A 17,086-nucleotide genomic window follows, 5' to 3' on the forward strand; every position below is an offset into this window, starting at 1 on the left:
TTGTCTTTTTTAAACAAGCAACCTGGTGAGGGTTGGTCCCATTAGACAGAATGTCCAACAAATCAGCAGAAGAAATGAAGTAGAATCTTGGAAAAGCAAGTCGCTTGGTGTCCAGATACTCTGCCAGAGCTTTTTCACACAGAGAGAGCCTAAAGATGAAAAATTAAAAAAAAAAAATGATAAGGAGAGTACATGCCAGCCATGTATACACACTTTCAAAGATTCCTCCGTCTCCCTCACCTGCTCTGAATGTCCTCCAGTTTACCAAACAGCCCAGGCTTATTGGTGGCCTCCACCACATTAGGCGTCTGACGCACAGAGTTTGCCAGCTCTTTGAAATCAGCATCAATCCCTTCAAAGCGCCTGGAGTCCTGAAACGGATTTCACCAGAGAACAAGGCAGATGGATTTCAGGCCCAAATCAAAGACAAGGGAACCTCAAGAAGCAAACATCTGGGTTGAAATGATCTCCACACGGGTGGCAACTAAAACGTTGTGTAATCTCAGCTCCTAAACTAAGAAGAAAGGCGAACTAATGAGGGCTCTCTTGGATCATACTGTGATGGCAAAAGCTGCAAGCTAGCCCACAAGAGCTTAAAAAAGACGTAAAGAACCTTGCTTAAGTGTACATGCCCCTAGAACTTCTCACAAATTGTCATATTACAACTTCAGATTTATGCGTTTACTCTTTACAACGGTTTTTAAACAGATTAAGGACAAACATTTTGCCAATTCTTTGTAAAATGGCTCAAACTCAGTCGGATTAGATGGAGAGAGTCTGTACTGCAACCTTCAGGACTTTTATCTTTCTCGTCTAATTCTAACACGTGAATATGTCTCATTTAGGCTATTTAACCAACTTCTATTTCAGGTTGCCGTCTTGTTAATAAAAGAGCTTTCATACCAGAGACTCAAGTTGTATAGTCTCCAACAGGTTTACTCAGTATTTACCTTCAGCTTTCTATCAACTGAATGTCATGATTGCATGTGATGAGCAGTTTCTGTCACACAGAGGTTTTTCCATGGAGGTCAAACTGTTTAGTTTTGCTCTTATCTGACCAAAGCAGCGTCCTCCACATTACAGCTGTGTCCTTGTTCTTTTAAAAATGGATTCCTTCTCTCCACTTTCAAATGACACTAATGCTCTCCAACAATCTTCAGAAGCTTTCACATAACACCTGGACTTATACTGAGATCGACTTTGTTCACTAATTAACAGATTTCTTAATGCTTCTGGTTGCATTGCATTGCATTGACTGGTATTAAAGTAAATACATATCACTCTTTGTAGATCCTTATTCATAAAACAAAAGTTAAAAACCCCAGAATTACTTATTTTGATTTGATAACTATACACTATTTTGCAGGGCACTATACAGAAATGTGTCAAAATAAAGTGTTTCTTCCCATAACACTTAAAATCCACAAACATGGAATTGAATAATGCATTCTCAGTTTTAAAATATTCATTTTGATTACATTTGCAGATAGTGAATTATTTTGCAAAGCACAACACATGCAGAGTTGCAGGTAACTCTCCACATGTGCAGACATGTTCAGCGTCTCACCTCAGGCAGCTGAGAACGAATGTCCTTGGAGCCGATGAAGATGCTCTCCAGGTGGGTCCAGGTCCGCTGCACCTCAAACCAGATGGAGATGACCAAGTCTGCAACAGAAAGCTTGCTCTGCCACGTGGACACTTCATCCAGGAAGTGGGCTATGTACTTTGAAGACATGAGGTTCTGGAGTTGGACCTGGTTGTCTTCCAAGGTTTCGATTAGCTCCTCGTCTGTGCAGAGCAGAGGCACCTGGGTCCTGTGGTGGGGCTCGTACTGGAAGCTCATACCTGGACAATGCGGAAATGCGCGATAAGATCCGGAAAGGGCCAATATAGAACAGCATGGCTAAACTGGAGTAGCTGCTAATTCTACCTGTCCATGTGGAGTTGAGCTCAGACAGGACTTTCTCCATCCCCATTTCTTTAACAGCCTTGTCCACAATCTCTCTGACTTTCTCCTCAAAGCAGTGCAGGTTGAGCTGCAGCAGGTCAGCCAACGATGTTTCCTGCTCACAGCACAGGCAGTCATGTCGGTGAGCACCCAATATTTACAACAATTTATAAAAAATACTAATTTATTTATTTTTTTAATGTTTTTGTCACATTTCAACCACAAACATATTCTAGTTGGAGTTTATGACAGACTAAGACAAAAAAGCGCAATTTAATGACTTAATACTTTGTTAATTCACCAATTACTGTTACTATTATAAACTTTAAGTGTATTCAGGGTATGTGTGTGTGAACATGGTTATTTGTCACTGTGTTGCTCTGTGGACATAGGGAACGTCATTAGACAATGGATAGATGCAATACTTTATCTGGTTTATTACATAAAATCTCAATAAATTCATTTACGTTTGCAGTTGAAACATGACAAAAAGGTGAATATTAAGGCGTGGCATAATACCAGGCATTACAGGATGTTTATATAAAACAAAAACAACAATGCAAGTTCATCACTTCTTAACGTCAGTTATTTTGGTTAATTTTCACATTTTTCCCCATCATTTGCTTCTGTAGCAGATCTTTATTTTTGCTGTTTTCTGGTATCTGGGGAAATAAGGAGACTCCCTTGTGTAGTCAGTGTCCCAAGACAAAAATTCAGAGTAATTTTAGCCTTCTGGGAAGTGAATCTGGTCATATTAACATAAAGGCAGATAATAGCGAGCTGTGGTGGAAGAGGCTGACAACCAGCTGATACCAAAGAACTGGAGCAGCTTGAGGTTCAAAGACTGCCAGGCCACACAGAGAAACCATTAATATCCAAAGATGATTAGCTTGAAGTGTTCAGAGTTCTATCTGAACAGAGTGATAACACGACTCTGCAGCTTCCTCTCATTATGCTAGACAACTGCTGACTTAACTTTGGAAAAATGCTGGCTTAAGCACAACAGCAGAAACCTAAAGACTTCTTTTATTGATTTGCGCTAAGCAGAGCTGTATTCGTCTCTATAAAAACAGAATCAAGTTTAAATATGTAGAATATATGCTTCTTCTTTGCTGGTTTTCTCACTGCAAAAGGAGTTTTTTTTTATTATCACTGTCTGACATTAAATAATGTTAGGAATGCTAACATTACTTCTATTAGTTAAATACCAGAGGGTGCCGTTTCCAGATGCCTGAAGGTGCAATATTTATCTGTTCAGATAGTGATACGCAAATATAAACACAATGGACATTATACCAATCAGGAAGATCGGTTGGTTGCAAAATATGACTAAGAACCTAAGAAAAAAAGGCAAAGAAATTGTTAAGATGCTGTAATAAAGTGGTGAGAATGAATATGCACAGTGAAATAAGTTCTGCACAAAGATCAGCTAGTCCACTCAGTAAGAATGAAGCCACGTCTCTTAAATGCACTCATGTACCCTTTTTGGAGATATATTCAGGGGTTTGATGAAACTAACATTTAATAATTTGGCAATAGTGACATTTAATGGAAAAAAAATGAAAGGCTGCGAGCATGATGACATAATATCAAAATGTAAAAATGGTGAAGCAACATCCCCAGACATCAGTCTGCAACTAATTTATCCATATAAGACCCATTTGTACCCAATTTTAAACTTACTAAGTGGCTTAAATGAAACAACGTCAACGTTTTGGAATGACTATTATAAAGGTCTAAAATCATGCCTATAAAAAATATGCTTCCACAGCTAAAAATGTGAATGGGAGTAAAGTGGCCTAAAGACCTGGTTAAGTTACTTCTGTCAGAAGGATCATAAAAGGAAATCCAAAAACATTTGACAAAAGTTATAGAGTTAAAAAAAAATATCAATTTAAATACTTCTGACTATATGTACTGTATATGTCATTATTCTGGTATTGTGCAAACAACAAATAATTTTGGCAATCGTAAATGACCAAAGAAATTAAAACAAAATCAAAATCAAGTTTGACTTGATTTTAGAAAGTGCCAAAAAATATGGCTCAATAGATTCTTTTGTGCTTTCAATGTCAAAATATTGCTTGAACGACATAAATGATCAAATACAACAGGATGGAAACTTCAAATCAAAACTGCAAGTAGCTGTTTAAATACATCTCTGACCTGGTCCATTGTGAAGTGAACTCCAGTAGCAGCCATCAGCTGATGCCAGTGTCTGGGTCGTATTGCGGGGCTTTGGAGCTCTGCTACTGCCCTTAGGGAGGTGAGGATGTTCTTCACCCTACTATCCAGACATGTGAAGGCCTCCCATGTTCTTACCTACAAAACACAGACAGTGATCTGTTCAAGAGCCTGTGGCATATTCAAGGGAAATTTAAGCAGCGTGTTTAAAGCCAACTTCTTGTGATGCTAAAACTGTCTACTTGTGAAAGTGAGCTTCTCACCTCCTTGTCCAGCCCTCGTATGTCTTTAGAGAAGCGCTTGCATTCGTGTTCCATGTCCTCCACGTTGATCTCTCTCCAGGGAGTCGTCCTCCAAGCTGCCATGCTGGACTCCACTAATGTAATCATATCCCACAGCTCTTTCAACAAGCCCACCTCACGCCTGTGGGAAGATGCAAATAAGATGAACAAATCCAAGAAGCAAATGCGATCCTGTAACGAGGGGTTGTTAGTTAAAAACTTGGCTTGCGGCGGAGGTGCTCTCTTCACCTGCATTGTCGGAGCTGTTTGTACTCCGAGACGGTGACCTCAAACAGACTCGCCGACTCCATCAGGGAGGCCATCGTCTTCTCATGTTCCCGGATCATCTGGTGAAACTTATTTAACATCTGGTACGGCTTCTGGCTGTCAAACCTGAGGACAGCATCAGCACGCACATGTACCAATCAAAACCCACAGTATCACAGGCTCGGCATCAAGCAGGCAGTGTTTGGGTAATGACAGACTGTAGGACTGCCAAATTTGATTTGGCTGCAAGTCAAACCATTCTGGAGTCTACAGTGCTAACGTCATACTGCACAAATTACTAGTGACTTCCATGACACTAATGGGGAAATAATCACCAGGTTATTAAGAGACCAATTACACACATAACTAATCTGACAATTAAAAGATATGACAAAGAATATTTTCGTACGAATGAATTAGCATCATGTTGAGATTCAATTAGTGTTGTCAGACAGGCAAACTTTAAGATAATATTGCTGTGATGTCAAGTGGGGAGGAGAACTCGGGTGACATTTTAATTTTTCCAATGTACTCATCCAAAATATGTAGCTTCGAAGGAAAAGTGAAACAATAAATGCCGCTACAAGTAGGACTGTCACAATAACAAATTTTGCCAGGCTATAAACTGTCCCAGAACTTATTGCGATAAACGATAATATTGTTGTTTTGAGACAATTTTCAAGTAATATAATGGTAATAATGGAAGAACAATGCAAGAACACATTCTCAAAGATCACTAAACTTTAAATTCTGATTAACATTTAAACACTGAAACTGGAAGACACTTTAATTTAAATATCCAAAATAAATAAACAAAACAACAAAAACAACAAGTAAAATGAATTGTGAAGTCTGTGTAGACAAAATAGTTTTTCCAAAGCAGCTGACTGAAGACCAGTTTTGGTAGAAAGAGAGAGAAAAAAGAAAAACGATAAATCAAGCAAATGAAAATAACTGAGTTTGTTTTAGTTTATCATGCAATTAATTGATTTATTGTTGATTATGACAGGCCTAGTTACAAGAGCGTAACAATAACACCTTTACATTTTGGGAGCCAGTAAATGTTTGTTGATGTCACAGCTTTAAAAGGCTGTAATGTTGACTAATGTTTCTAACATGTCAACTCTGGGTAAAAATGAACACTGGTGCATCAATCTTGGGATCTTCATTAAAAGACTTAAACACTTGTCTGCATTAAATATTCCAATAACCATGTCCTAACATTTTTATTTTCAGCCTAAGCTTGTTTTCAAGTGTAAACAACATGAATAATTGTCAATCTTCCGTTTCATCAATTTATACTTTCAGTTCCTACTAATGCCATTTTGCTCACCTTTAAATAACTATACATTTAATACCCCTGACTCTAAATAATTGCATGTTAACTTAAAAAGAAAAATTAACCAAAGTTCACAATTTGCTTTAATTTGTTGGTTTTTAGCGTAGATTGTCGCCCACAAATTTCAAATGTGTTCTTTGTAGAAGTTAATTGTATTTATATTCAATGGTTTCAACTGATGGCCACTGAAATCTTTCAAAGATCTTATATTTAAGGGTGTATGTATAACAAATGTACGTACTAAAATTCAAATGCGTGCATAAAATTCTTATTTTAATGCAGACATTTGTATGATGTTTACCTGTAATCAAGCATCATGAACTTAATTTAAAGTGTTTCCTGTCTATTTCTGGATATCAGAGTTATTCTACCTGAAAGGCCCATTGCAGCGAAAGTGCTCCCTGAAGGCATGCTGGTCAACATCAAATGAAGCACATTTTCTTCGTAGGCTGACCACCTCTATGGCCTGCAGCGGCGCCACCTGCTGTTTAACCAAGACTGCCTGTTTTTTTAGATTGAGCCACTCTTCTGGCAACTCCTGCAGAGAAAAGACGATCAGAACAACAACACTGTAAGCAAAGAAAGCTGTGGTGATATTTCATGACTTGCTGGGAGGAAGAGATCAGAGATTAGCATTCAGAAAATGCAACAGAACCATTAGAGAAAGGATTCTACCTCACCTGGAAAAAAAAAATCAAAGCAAAGAGTCTTTGATAGAAAACCAAACGAAGGGAATGAATATCAAAATATCAGTTCTCACCGCCAAGTGTTTGTACACTACTTCTGGGAGATCCTGTTCATACATTTTCAGCAGAGCAATGGTTTGTTGCAGAGGCTCAAACATGGTGTCTGTAGAGGTTTGTCTCTCTTTAACCGCCAGCAAGTGACCCATGACCTCAACCAGACCTCTGTAGTCGCCCTCCTGCACCTGCTGGCTCAGGCCAGCCTCAGTTACACAGATGAACCTCTCTAGATCAGACAGACTGAGCAGACATGAGGCACATTGTTTAGGTAAAAACAAAAGACTTAAAGCTACAGTTTATCACCAGGGCGTCTGCAGATTTCAGTAAGTCAAATTTAAGACTTTTTAAGTCCTTTTAAAAAAAAATTATTTATTTTATCTTGGGTTAAATTTAAGACCGAAAAACAATAAATCAAGGGAATGATGCTGCACTACAGCAAAAACTGTGACATTTCTAGGGTCTCTTTATGGCTCTTGGCAGCAGCTTGGTGCTTCTTGCACTGCATATGGCTCCCTATAGCCTTAACCCCTACAGTGCTTAACATTTTATACAGAATGAATGTAGCATCTTATGGGTTAAATAGTCCTACCAAGCCATCTACATAATTATGGCCAACTTACTTTTTAAAATGAATTTAAGACATTTTAAGTCCTTAACTTTGGATGAATTAAAGAGTTTTTAAAGATGCACAAACACCCTGGTTAGCTTGACTGAACCCTTTTTCACCAGGCCTGGCCAGGTCAAAAAAGTTTTTTCTGACTGCTGGAGAAGAAAAGCTTGTGCTGTGTCAACCCTACAGAACCAAACTGTGGATACAGAGGAATTTTTCCAAGAGCAGTTTTCAACAATCAAGGGACAAATTGATGGCGATCTATGACTTTTCCAGCATGATGGAGCACTGTGTCACAGGCCAAATATGTTAAAGTGGCTCAGAGATTGAACACAAATTTTGAAATGAATCTGTGGCCAGTTCTTTCTCAAGTGAAAAAAAAAAGCATTTCATACCTGTTGGTTACATGATCGATGAGGTGCTGTTTGAACATGAAGCTCCACTTTTTGATGACATTGAGCAGAGCACTCTTCATCCTCCTGCCATCCACCCTCACCCATCCATGGAAGACATGCACTACCTCCAGGTGCTGGACCTCCTCATAAAGCTTCTCATAACTGCAGTACACAGTCAAACAGATTGCATTTAATTTGTAATTAAATGTCAGAACCTGCTAATGCATATTGTTAAGACAGAAGAAATAATATTACTGGAGTAGTCCTTCACACCTACCCGTCTATCTGTTCCCTAAAGCTGTCCAGAGTTGGTGTGCTCTCATGGATCCCACTATCAGAAAAAACCTCTACATCAGGGCTTGAGGGATTTTGGCCATAGTCGAGGAACTGATGCATGAACTCCTTCCTGTCGTCCACATACAAGTAGCTGTAACGCTCCAGAGAGTTGCGGAAGCTGCAGCACGCCGTCATGGCGGTCTTCACACGCTCCATCAGGAGATGTCGCGTGTCTGCCAGGTCAGTCATGCTTTCCATGTCAGCCTGACAGAAAAAGAGGAGTAGAAATCCAAGGGATGCATGCGTGTGTTTTCGTTAAGGCTACATTAAACCTGCTTTACCTGGTAGTGGGGAGAGGGGCTGTGCTGGGCGAGCCGCGGCACCAACGAGGACATTTTGAACACGTCGTTGATGAGGCTCTCCACTGTCTCAAACAAACTATCTGGAGCCCCCAGCTCCAGAGAGGGAGAGAAGACCATGTTAGGGGCCTGCAGATCCAGACGGGCCTCGAGCAGAGGGGAAGTGACAGTTCTTTGATCTATGGAGAGAGGAAAACATGGAGCATAAAAACAGTTTGAGTAGTAATACTTAAAATCTGGTTTGAAATCCAACCTGCTGTTATTACAGAAGTTTATTGGTTAGATTATTTACAGATGCAGACAGTGCAGACTCCCATTTAAGATGTATAACAAAAATATTTGATCTCATAATGGAACAACCTCACACGAAGAGCTTGGTTTTCTTTTATCCTCTCTTCCTTAGAGTGGTTTTTCATACGATCCATGTCTTGGAAGTGAGATTGCCGTCTAAAAATTTTGCTTTTGTGTCTGATGAGCCATTTGTATCTTAATTTATTCCTATGTTTTGAATGACACCCATTATCAGCTTACCAGTGGAGGGCATCAGATTTGAGCTATTTCAGCCAAAATTTAAAAACGCCTGGCATTCACTACTAAGGATCCCAGGACTTTGGAATTGGAAAAGGCCCACAGCATCTCGGATTTTCCACCAAACTAAATAGAGACCTTAAGGTGCTTTTTCATGTAAGGCATCTTTCTACTACAGAACATTTCCAGGGACTCTGAAGATTTTGGGGAATATTATTAGTCATACTCTTTTTCCACTGTGGTTACCATGGTAAAGACAAATTAACACAGTGCAAAATGTATCCCTGTTATGTACGTAGTTTTCAACTAGGCTGTCTACAAGATAAAGAATTTATTCACAAAGTGACAGCAGATTTAACTTTTACAACAAGGAAATGGTAGAGCTGTTGCCTTGCAGCAAGAAGGTTCTGGGTTCGATTCCTGGCCCCGGTCTTTCTGCATGGAGTTTGCATGTTCTCCCTGGGAATGCGTGGGTTTTCTCCGGGTACTCCGGTTTCCTCCCACAGTCTAAAAACATGACTGTCAGGTTAATTGGCCTCTCCAAATTGTCCCTAGGTGTGACTGTGTGGGTGCATGGTTATTTGTCTCTGTGTTGCCCTGTGACAGACTGGCGACCTGTCCAGGGTGACCCCACCTCTCGCCCGGAAAGTTAGCTGGAGAGGCACCAGCACCTCCTGACCCCACTAAGGGACAAGGGTGTTAGAAAATGGATGGATGGATGGATGGATGGATGGATGGATGGATGGATGGATGGATGGATGGATGGATGGATGGATGGATGGATGGATGGAGGTTGATAATCTGGTTCCACAGTGGAAACCGGGCTCATGACAGAACAATCAAATTAAATTTAAGATCCAGGAAAAAATATATATTTTACATCCAAGAGTCAAATTTGAGTTTTTTTTTGTTTTGTTTTTTACAGCTAATGTTTGGCCAGTTTGAAGAACAAACAAAATGGAGCGAAAACCTCAAACTGCCAACTGGAGCTACACTAGATGTTTTGGTTTTTTTTACTTTTAAGTTTAGTTTCTAAAGGTGTTTCTAAAGTTTCTAAACTTTATACAACGTTTTCAGTACTCTCCAATGTTGTGTAGTGTTGTCCTATTTGCAAAAGTGTATCCCATAAAGCAGAAGGAATGCCACCAATTGTGCTGCGCCGCGGTGATTTTGTTAAAAACAATTTCTCATGATGGGTTTTTCCCCCCACTGAATAAATATACTAAACCTTAATATTTTTTCAGGATGAGATGATGTGCAATAGCTGAAGCATAAATTTTAAGTCTCTCCACACATCTTCAACAGGGCTGCCAACAAATTTGCCTGTATCCATACTTCAGAGACTTCTTGATTTTTAAAGACGTTGAAGGCATAGAGAGCACACGAGGGAGAGCGGGTTGGACACGGCGGCAATTTGTAAACACTCCTGCTCATCTTGAACCGCATCTAAACTGGCTGACAAGACCCATGCCAACAAGCATGTTCGCTAGTTTTCCGTGTCCATAATCCAGCCAATAAAGGCGGACACCCGACTGACATCAAAGCCCTTGAGGACATGTTGCAAAAGAGCTGTCCAAGTGAGTGCTGGCTGAGAGACGCTGCAGAATCAGAGTAATGAGCAGCTCTGAATTTTCTCCCATTAATATTAGAATTGGCTGCAGCGTTCTGCTGGCATCGAGACGAGAGTAGTAACAGCCCCTACACGGCTGTGGCACTTTTAACAACAAATACAGACTTTTTAGATCTACATTTGAAGCAAGATATTTTACATAAAGCTTATTTAAAAAAAGAAACGCAGGCTGTCATAAATCGCTATCTGACAACATGCCAGACTAAAGTCTACCTTGTTTTGGGTCAGTTAGGGTTTCAGTTTTTTACTTTCATTTTGCTTAATGCAAATGGTCTCAGTCTTTGTGTCCTTGGGCAAGATACTTCACCCGGCGTCTTGCCTGCTGGTGGTGGCCACAGGGCCAAGTGGCACCTCTGAGTGTGTGTGTCTGAACAGGTGAATAACTGACTGTAGTGTATAGAGCTTTGGAGTCCTTGAACATGATGAAATGCTATATAGCTGTGGGCTATTTACCATTTGCTGCCTTCAAAGTCAAAAGTTTAAGAGAGTCAGTATCCACTGAGAAATGTGTCTGTAAAACCAGTCATAAGCTTAGTACCTATTTACAGTTTCCACAAGTCATTTGGTCTTGATGACTGTCGTCACTTTAGGTGAAAAAAAAATTCCAAAACACCATTTGAACTAATAAGTTCACTGGTGGTTTTATCATTATTGTGTTGGTGTTTTATTGCAGGAGGGACTGAGCACTTCACAAAATAGATAGCATTACGAGGGAGGGAAAAAAATGGAAACATTAAAGGCATTATCTCAAGACATCAGCCAGGAATTTAAAGTTTGGGCACAAAATAGGATTTTGGAACTGGACAATAACTCTAAACTTACAGCCAAGTCTTTCACAAAGTCACTTAAGGATGAAAAAGTCAGTGTTTTGGCGTGACTGTAACGGAGTCCTCATGTCAGTTTGTGGGCAAAGTTGAAAAGCTGTGAGTGTGTGTGTATATGTGTACAAGATCGCCTATACAGCAGTTCTCTAAGTGGAAACTGGAGAAATAAAAATTCAAAGAACAATGTTTAATCGGCTTCTGAAAAGAGTCAGGGATGTTTGACCCAAGTTATTCAGTACAAAGAGTAATTCTGTCAAATACTTTGAACTTTGAAGAGAGTGAAAAAAAGGCTCACAAGAAAAAAAAAATCACAATTATTCTAGCATTTAGCAAATATGAATAATTTTAATAATCCTAACTGATCTAAAAAAAAAAAAAAAGACAAGTTTTGTCTGATGTATTTATTGTCAGGCAGTGAGAAAAACAGGGTATGTGCCTCTAATAGTGTATAAACCTATCCGGCTTGAACTGCAGCTCTATTGTACTGTTTGCGGTTCATTACCCTACCGGTGTTGTCCAGGAAGAACTTGAGAGAGCACTCAATACAGCTGAAGAATCCATCTATAATCATGTCGTCAATGTATTCCGCATAGGCCTTCCACTCCTCCGAGGACGACTCGGCTCTGAACAGTGCCTGATTGCTCTAAGACATAAAAAGCAGGACAATCTCAGTAAATCATTTAGAAATTACATTAAAATGAAGTTCAAAGGGAATTCCAAATCCCTGCTTGAAAATGTCTTTTAAAATGATGAAACGTTAGTGAAACCTAAAGAGAATTGGAGATGTCTCAATCATCAGAAAAGTACCTCTAGCAGGAAGTGGATTTTCCCCCCAGAGGACTGCACCACATTGTGAAACCTCTCCACCCTTTCAGCGCGGTCCTCAAGGCAAAGCAGAGCGTCCTTTCTGCCGTCTTTTCTGTCAAACATGGGGACGGCCCACGACTTCAGGTACCTCTGCATCTCCTCCACGTTCTCCTTGGTCTTTTGAAGTCGGCTCTCCAAGTCACAGACAGCATCTCGGATGTCTTGGATGTACTGCCAAACACCTGAAAGACATGTCTGCATTTTAGGATTTTAAGGGGTCCAAAATAAGTTTCATACATTTTATGCATCACTTAGTTATCGTGTGGGACTTGCAAGAAACATTCAGTATCCTTGAACTCTCCCACATTTTGTGACATTACAACCAAAAACTTAACATTTTTGTTGGGGTTATATATGACAGACCAACACAGTAGAATTTAACTGTAAGGTGTGCAAAAACAAAACAAACAAAAAAACACATAGTTTTCAAAGTTGTAGTATCTAATAGAAATTTGAATTTTACACAAACATGAACAGTAGGCGGTGTATTTGTATTCACTATCCATTTGAAGTCGTGAACTTTGCAATTTGAATCTACCAACTAGACAGCAATAATTTGGGCCATTTAGCCCGTCATAAGAGAGAAAAAGGGGTGTATTTTTTTAAAGTACTATTTTTTACCATGTTATTCATTGTTTAATAAATGTCACAATTCCAAACTAAATATTTACTTGGCAAGCTGTTTAGCTCAAAATTAGATATTTACTTAGCATGCTAGTTTACAGCTATAAACTAAATACTTAGTATGGCAGATAAATATTTAGACCCAAATGAAACATTTAGCTCCAAACTAAATATATAAGTTACAAATTAAACGCCTCTTTGCAAGTTCAACGAGTAGGTCAGAGCTAAATATTTAGGTTTATGTTGCTAATTAACTCACCGATAAGCGGAAATGGACTACCAAAACAAAAGCCTGGTCCCGCGAACCTCTGTTCTCAACTTTTAGGTCCGTAGTCCTACAACTTTTTTGAAATGTCCCTTTTCCCACTACATATTTGATATTAACAGCGAAGCTGCCTCACTAACACGCAGCCAAACTCTACGGAGCTCTGCTAATTAGCTGAGATTGGAGACAGGTGTGCTGAAGCAGACAGACATCTTAAAGTTGCAGGACACCGAGCTTTGTGGACTGTACTTTGAGATTACTGCAGAAGTCCCGCTGGCAAGACTGAATCTCTTCAACTGTTGCTTATGTCACTAGCCGGAGTTTACGATTAGCAAGACCAAGCTTTTATTTTGATAGTCCACCTCAGCTTATTGGGAAGAATATTTAGCTATGACCTAAATATTTTTGTTTGGAGCTAAATATATATATTTTTGTTTTGAGACAAATATTTAGTGTACAACCTAAATTTTCCGCTTGCTAATGACATATTTTTGCTTGGAACTGTGACATTTCTAAATGTATCAAAACGACATCCAAAGCTTGGAAAGCATCCATTGTCAGTAAATGGAAAAAGTACAAATCTACCTCCACGCCAGCCAAGGAGAGCCTTGCCTTACCAGTCTGGCACTCAATGTACACTACATATTGGGTTTTCCCACCCTTTGCCTTTGGAAATCATACAGCATACTGAGATATATGCTCCCGGCTCAGCATGCAGCAGATAAGTGTGTAGCTGATGTGTGCTCCTGCAGAGAAACAGTGAGACAGTCCCCACAGACAGCTGAGTGCACTGGCTTGTACCATAAACACCCCTCTTATTTCTGCCCCGTTCCGCCAGAAGTCCCAGAGTCGGAAAAACAAACAACACGTCCTGCTGCTGTGCGTCAATCAACCCTTATCAATGATTAAACGGTTCCTTTATTCTTATTTTATAAGCGAAGCCTTTCAGTTCGTGTTAGATTCTCAAGCAAGCCGCTGTGCCCTCGAACTGACAAGGATGGAGGCAAACGGGAGAGGAGAGAGGTGCAGGAGTCGTTTTCTAACAACTCTTAGTGTCCTTACGTCCTTTTTTTTAATCTGGATTCTCAAATTCTAATATATCACAGTAAATGCATAGAATATTTTAAAGAAGAAAGTGACAGCAAAAAGTTCAATATGATTCCTGAAAAAGTCAACTCTGGAGGTAAAATAAAAATCCCATCTTCCTGCTTCATCGCTAGGACAGGAAGATACAAGTTGGAGTTGGGATTTCCTCAACTGCTTAGCAACCGACATTGGAGTCACCAGACTTAGAAATAGCTCTTTGTACTGTCATGGTGGCCAACAACATAGCAACTCTCTTGAATCAGCAACACATGACATCTAGAAAAAAAAAAAAAAAACATACTAGAAACCGTTATCCAACAGGTTATTGCCATTATTTTTCTGGATTACATGCAGCGTTTCCTGTAGAAAAGAGGTTGTCAAGCGTAAACGTATGGATATCAGAGGGTTAGTTATAACAAAAATGCAACCTTAAGGTTTGTTTAAACAAAATAATCTCCTTTGACTGACTGTATGAATTTGTTCTGCCTTAATTGTACGTGCAAATTCAACTGAGAAAAATAAGAATAAAAATACTTGCATCACTTGTACCATTGTTGCCAAATCTCCATTAGGAAGACGTACCAGAAACACACATTGAGACTTTACATGTTTGGCTTTTCATACTTTGCTCAAAGCCTCCTGGTAAAAGTCCATTCATGGAGGTTTGATTGGACGACAATCCCTGGGGTTAGGAGGAGCAGTGTAGCGTTTAGCTTTGGGTAACTCAGAGGCCCATTGTTTTCCAGATGACGAGGCTCTGCTGGCGTCTACCTCTGTGACTTTCCACTTAAAAAGGAGCAGTTTGTCGCCAAGTGCAAAGTGGTTGAGAGAGCCTTCAAGTCCAAGTCAAAACAGCAGAAAAGCCTCAGATATGAACGTTTGTGCTTTCAGCTTGACAGTTTGTATGTCTGAGCACTGAAGAGGCCGTCACCACTTTTCTAATCTTTTATATGACAACATTTAGAGTACATGGTTTGGGGGGGGGAGGAAGAAAAAAAAAAAAGAGAAGAAACCACGACAGACAAGACAGAGATGAAAGTACCACTGTGTGAGTACACCGTGACCGGATAACCTTCAGCTGCACAACACACCTAAGTTAGCTTCTGCTGGAGCACTTCCTGTCAAAAAAAAAAAAAAATCTCAAAATCTTAAGCGGCCAGACTGATCCGACCTCGACAAGACAACGGCACACCGAACGGAGTCTTTGAAACATGAAGATTGTTTGAAGATTTACAAAACCCTGCCTGCTGTTTGTGGAAACAGAAAAGAGAGTTGACAAAAGTTTTTGGCATGAGAATCGCTTCAAACTTAGACGAGCACAAAAACTGCAACATGTGGACTAGTCGAATCATGACGGTTATCACTGATTCTATGAAGCAGTTTCTGATTTAAGAAACTATTTGTAAGAATAACAAAAAATAAATAAAAATGTGATTCTTAGTTTTTCTGAAAATTAGTTCCACGTCTTCCTGGTGAAATTAGCGTAATCTAACATTTCGACTTGTGAGCTGGCTGTACAGCTACGCCCTGACGGGAGGCATCAAAAGCAACAAGACGTTGTGTAAATAAATTGCAAATTATGTTAGCTCCACCATCAATAATCGACCGACTCCTCCATGAAACAACAATTCTCTTTGAGGACGTGAGCTTTGTTTTTTTTTAGCTATTGTTTTTCCTATTAATTATTTATCTGCAAAAGTCTGTAAATTATTCAGCGCGACACTCATTTTGAAGATATTTCGTTTTGCAATTGTAATGAAACTTTTAAATGCTGCGAGCAACAGCAAGCAAAAGGAGTCTGCGTGTTTGTGCCGTATTTCTCACTTGTGACACGGGGCGCAGGCGGAACGGGGGAAAAAAAACAAAACATGGGAACAACTGAATACCGCTGCACCCAGCGCGACGGTATGAAAAAAAACCGAGCCGTTTAGAAGCGTTGCTGCTGTACGTGTGACTTCATCCGCTGACCTCTGCTGTTCCAGTTCAGGCTCTCCTCTGCCTCCCACAGCCGAGCGTCGACGTCTCTGAGCTGACCCTGAATCAGAGGACGCTCCACGTCCAGCACAGACAGCATCACCTGCATTCAAGCAAAAGGGAAGAAAAAAGAAAACAAAAATACATGACAATCTGTCATGAAATATTAATATCCATGCCAAAATGCTACTCAGAATGCCTAATGGGGTGTTTGCTTTTTCCAAACTCACAGTTTCAGCATCGTTTGCCTGCTTCTCTGGCGTTACAAGCCGACTGGACAGAAATAGCTGGAATCTGTGCGTTGCTGTACGTTCGCATTGTAAACGGGTTTAATTGGGGGAATGTGTGATGAATGCAGCTGAGGATAATAGGAGCCGTTTGCTGTGTCACTGCGTTAATTACGCAAGTGATTTCTTGCATATTGTTCTATTATTCATTATTGACACTGCATTGCCCGTCTGTTTAGTTCCCATTAAGGCCGACAATGGGAGAACTGTCTTGGGTAAAGACAGGCGTATTATACGTACAAATTCATTTTTCAAACGGGTGAACAAAAACAAAAAAAAAAAAACCTGGGAAAAAAAACTATGCTAATATCTGTAAAATTCAGGAATTAAATTAACATAAGTCACCATCGCTCTCGGTACATAATTTATCACAGAGTAGCTGGTTTACATCATGATTTATGTTTCACATGAATGTACATCCATCTTTCACTGAGAACATCTTAGAAAGGTGGATCTGGTCAAGTTTTTTTTTTTTTTTTTGAATGTAATGAATGATGGGGCCAATCTGATCCAGGATTAGTCTGATAGTGGCGTCCTTCATTATAATGACTCTTTCCTTCTTTTCCAATTATTATAATTTATATGAGCCTTAGTCAAAT

General features: G+C 39.7%; 1 protein-coding gene across 3 annotated transcripts in view; it reads right to left on the reverse strand.

Moving 5' to 3' along the window:
- dnah9 (dynein, axonemal, heavy chain 9) overlaps window positions 1–17,086 on the reverse strand; it is a 163,734-nt gene that overhangs the window by 128,164 nt on the left and 18,484 nt on the right. For 2 of the 3 annotated variants that reach the window (XM_008437720.3, XM_008437725.3), the window contains 15 exons: window positions 16,195–16,303; window positions 12,192–12,433; window positions 11,892–12,027; window positions 8,385–8,581; window positions 8,045–8,307; window positions 7,768–7,929; window positions 6,780–7,002; window positions 6,391–6,557; window positions 4,663–4,806; window positions 4,396–4,555; window positions 4,115–4,270; window positions 1,931–2,063; window positions 1,568–1,845; window positions 241–371; window positions 23–149 (listed from right to left, as the gene is read on the reverse strand). In XM_008437720.3, coding sequence (XP_008435942.3) covers window positions 23–149; window positions 241–371; window positions 1,568–1,845; window positions 1,931–2,063; window positions 4,115–4,270; window positions 4,396–4,555; window positions 4,663–4,806; window positions 6,391–6,557; window positions 6,780–7,002; window positions 7,768–7,929; window positions 8,045–8,307; window positions 8,385–8,581; window positions 11,892–12,027; window positions 12,192–12,433; window positions 16,195–16,303 — 2,628 coding nt within the window. Of the gene's footprint in view, window positions 1–22; window positions 150–240; window positions 372–1,567; window positions 1,846–1,930; window positions 2,064–4,114; window positions 4,271–4,395; window positions 4,556–4,662; window positions 4,807–6,390; window positions 6,558–6,779; window positions 7,003–7,767; window positions 7,930–8,044; window positions 8,308–8,384; window positions 8,582–11,891; window positions 12,028–12,191; window positions 12,434–13,134; window positions 13,570–16,194; window positions 16,304–17,086 lie in introns of those variants that run through there. The other variant, XM_008437726.3, reaches the window with a different exon arrangement.

This window comes from Poecilia reticulata, chromosome 19 (genome assembly GCF_904066995.2).
Source record: "Poecilia reticulata chromosome 19, P_reticulata-male-v2, whole genome shotgun sequence".
Classification (NCBI taxonomy): Eukaryota; Metazoa; Chordata; class Actinopteri; order Cyprinodontiformes; family Poeciliidae; genus Poecilia; species Poecilia reticulata.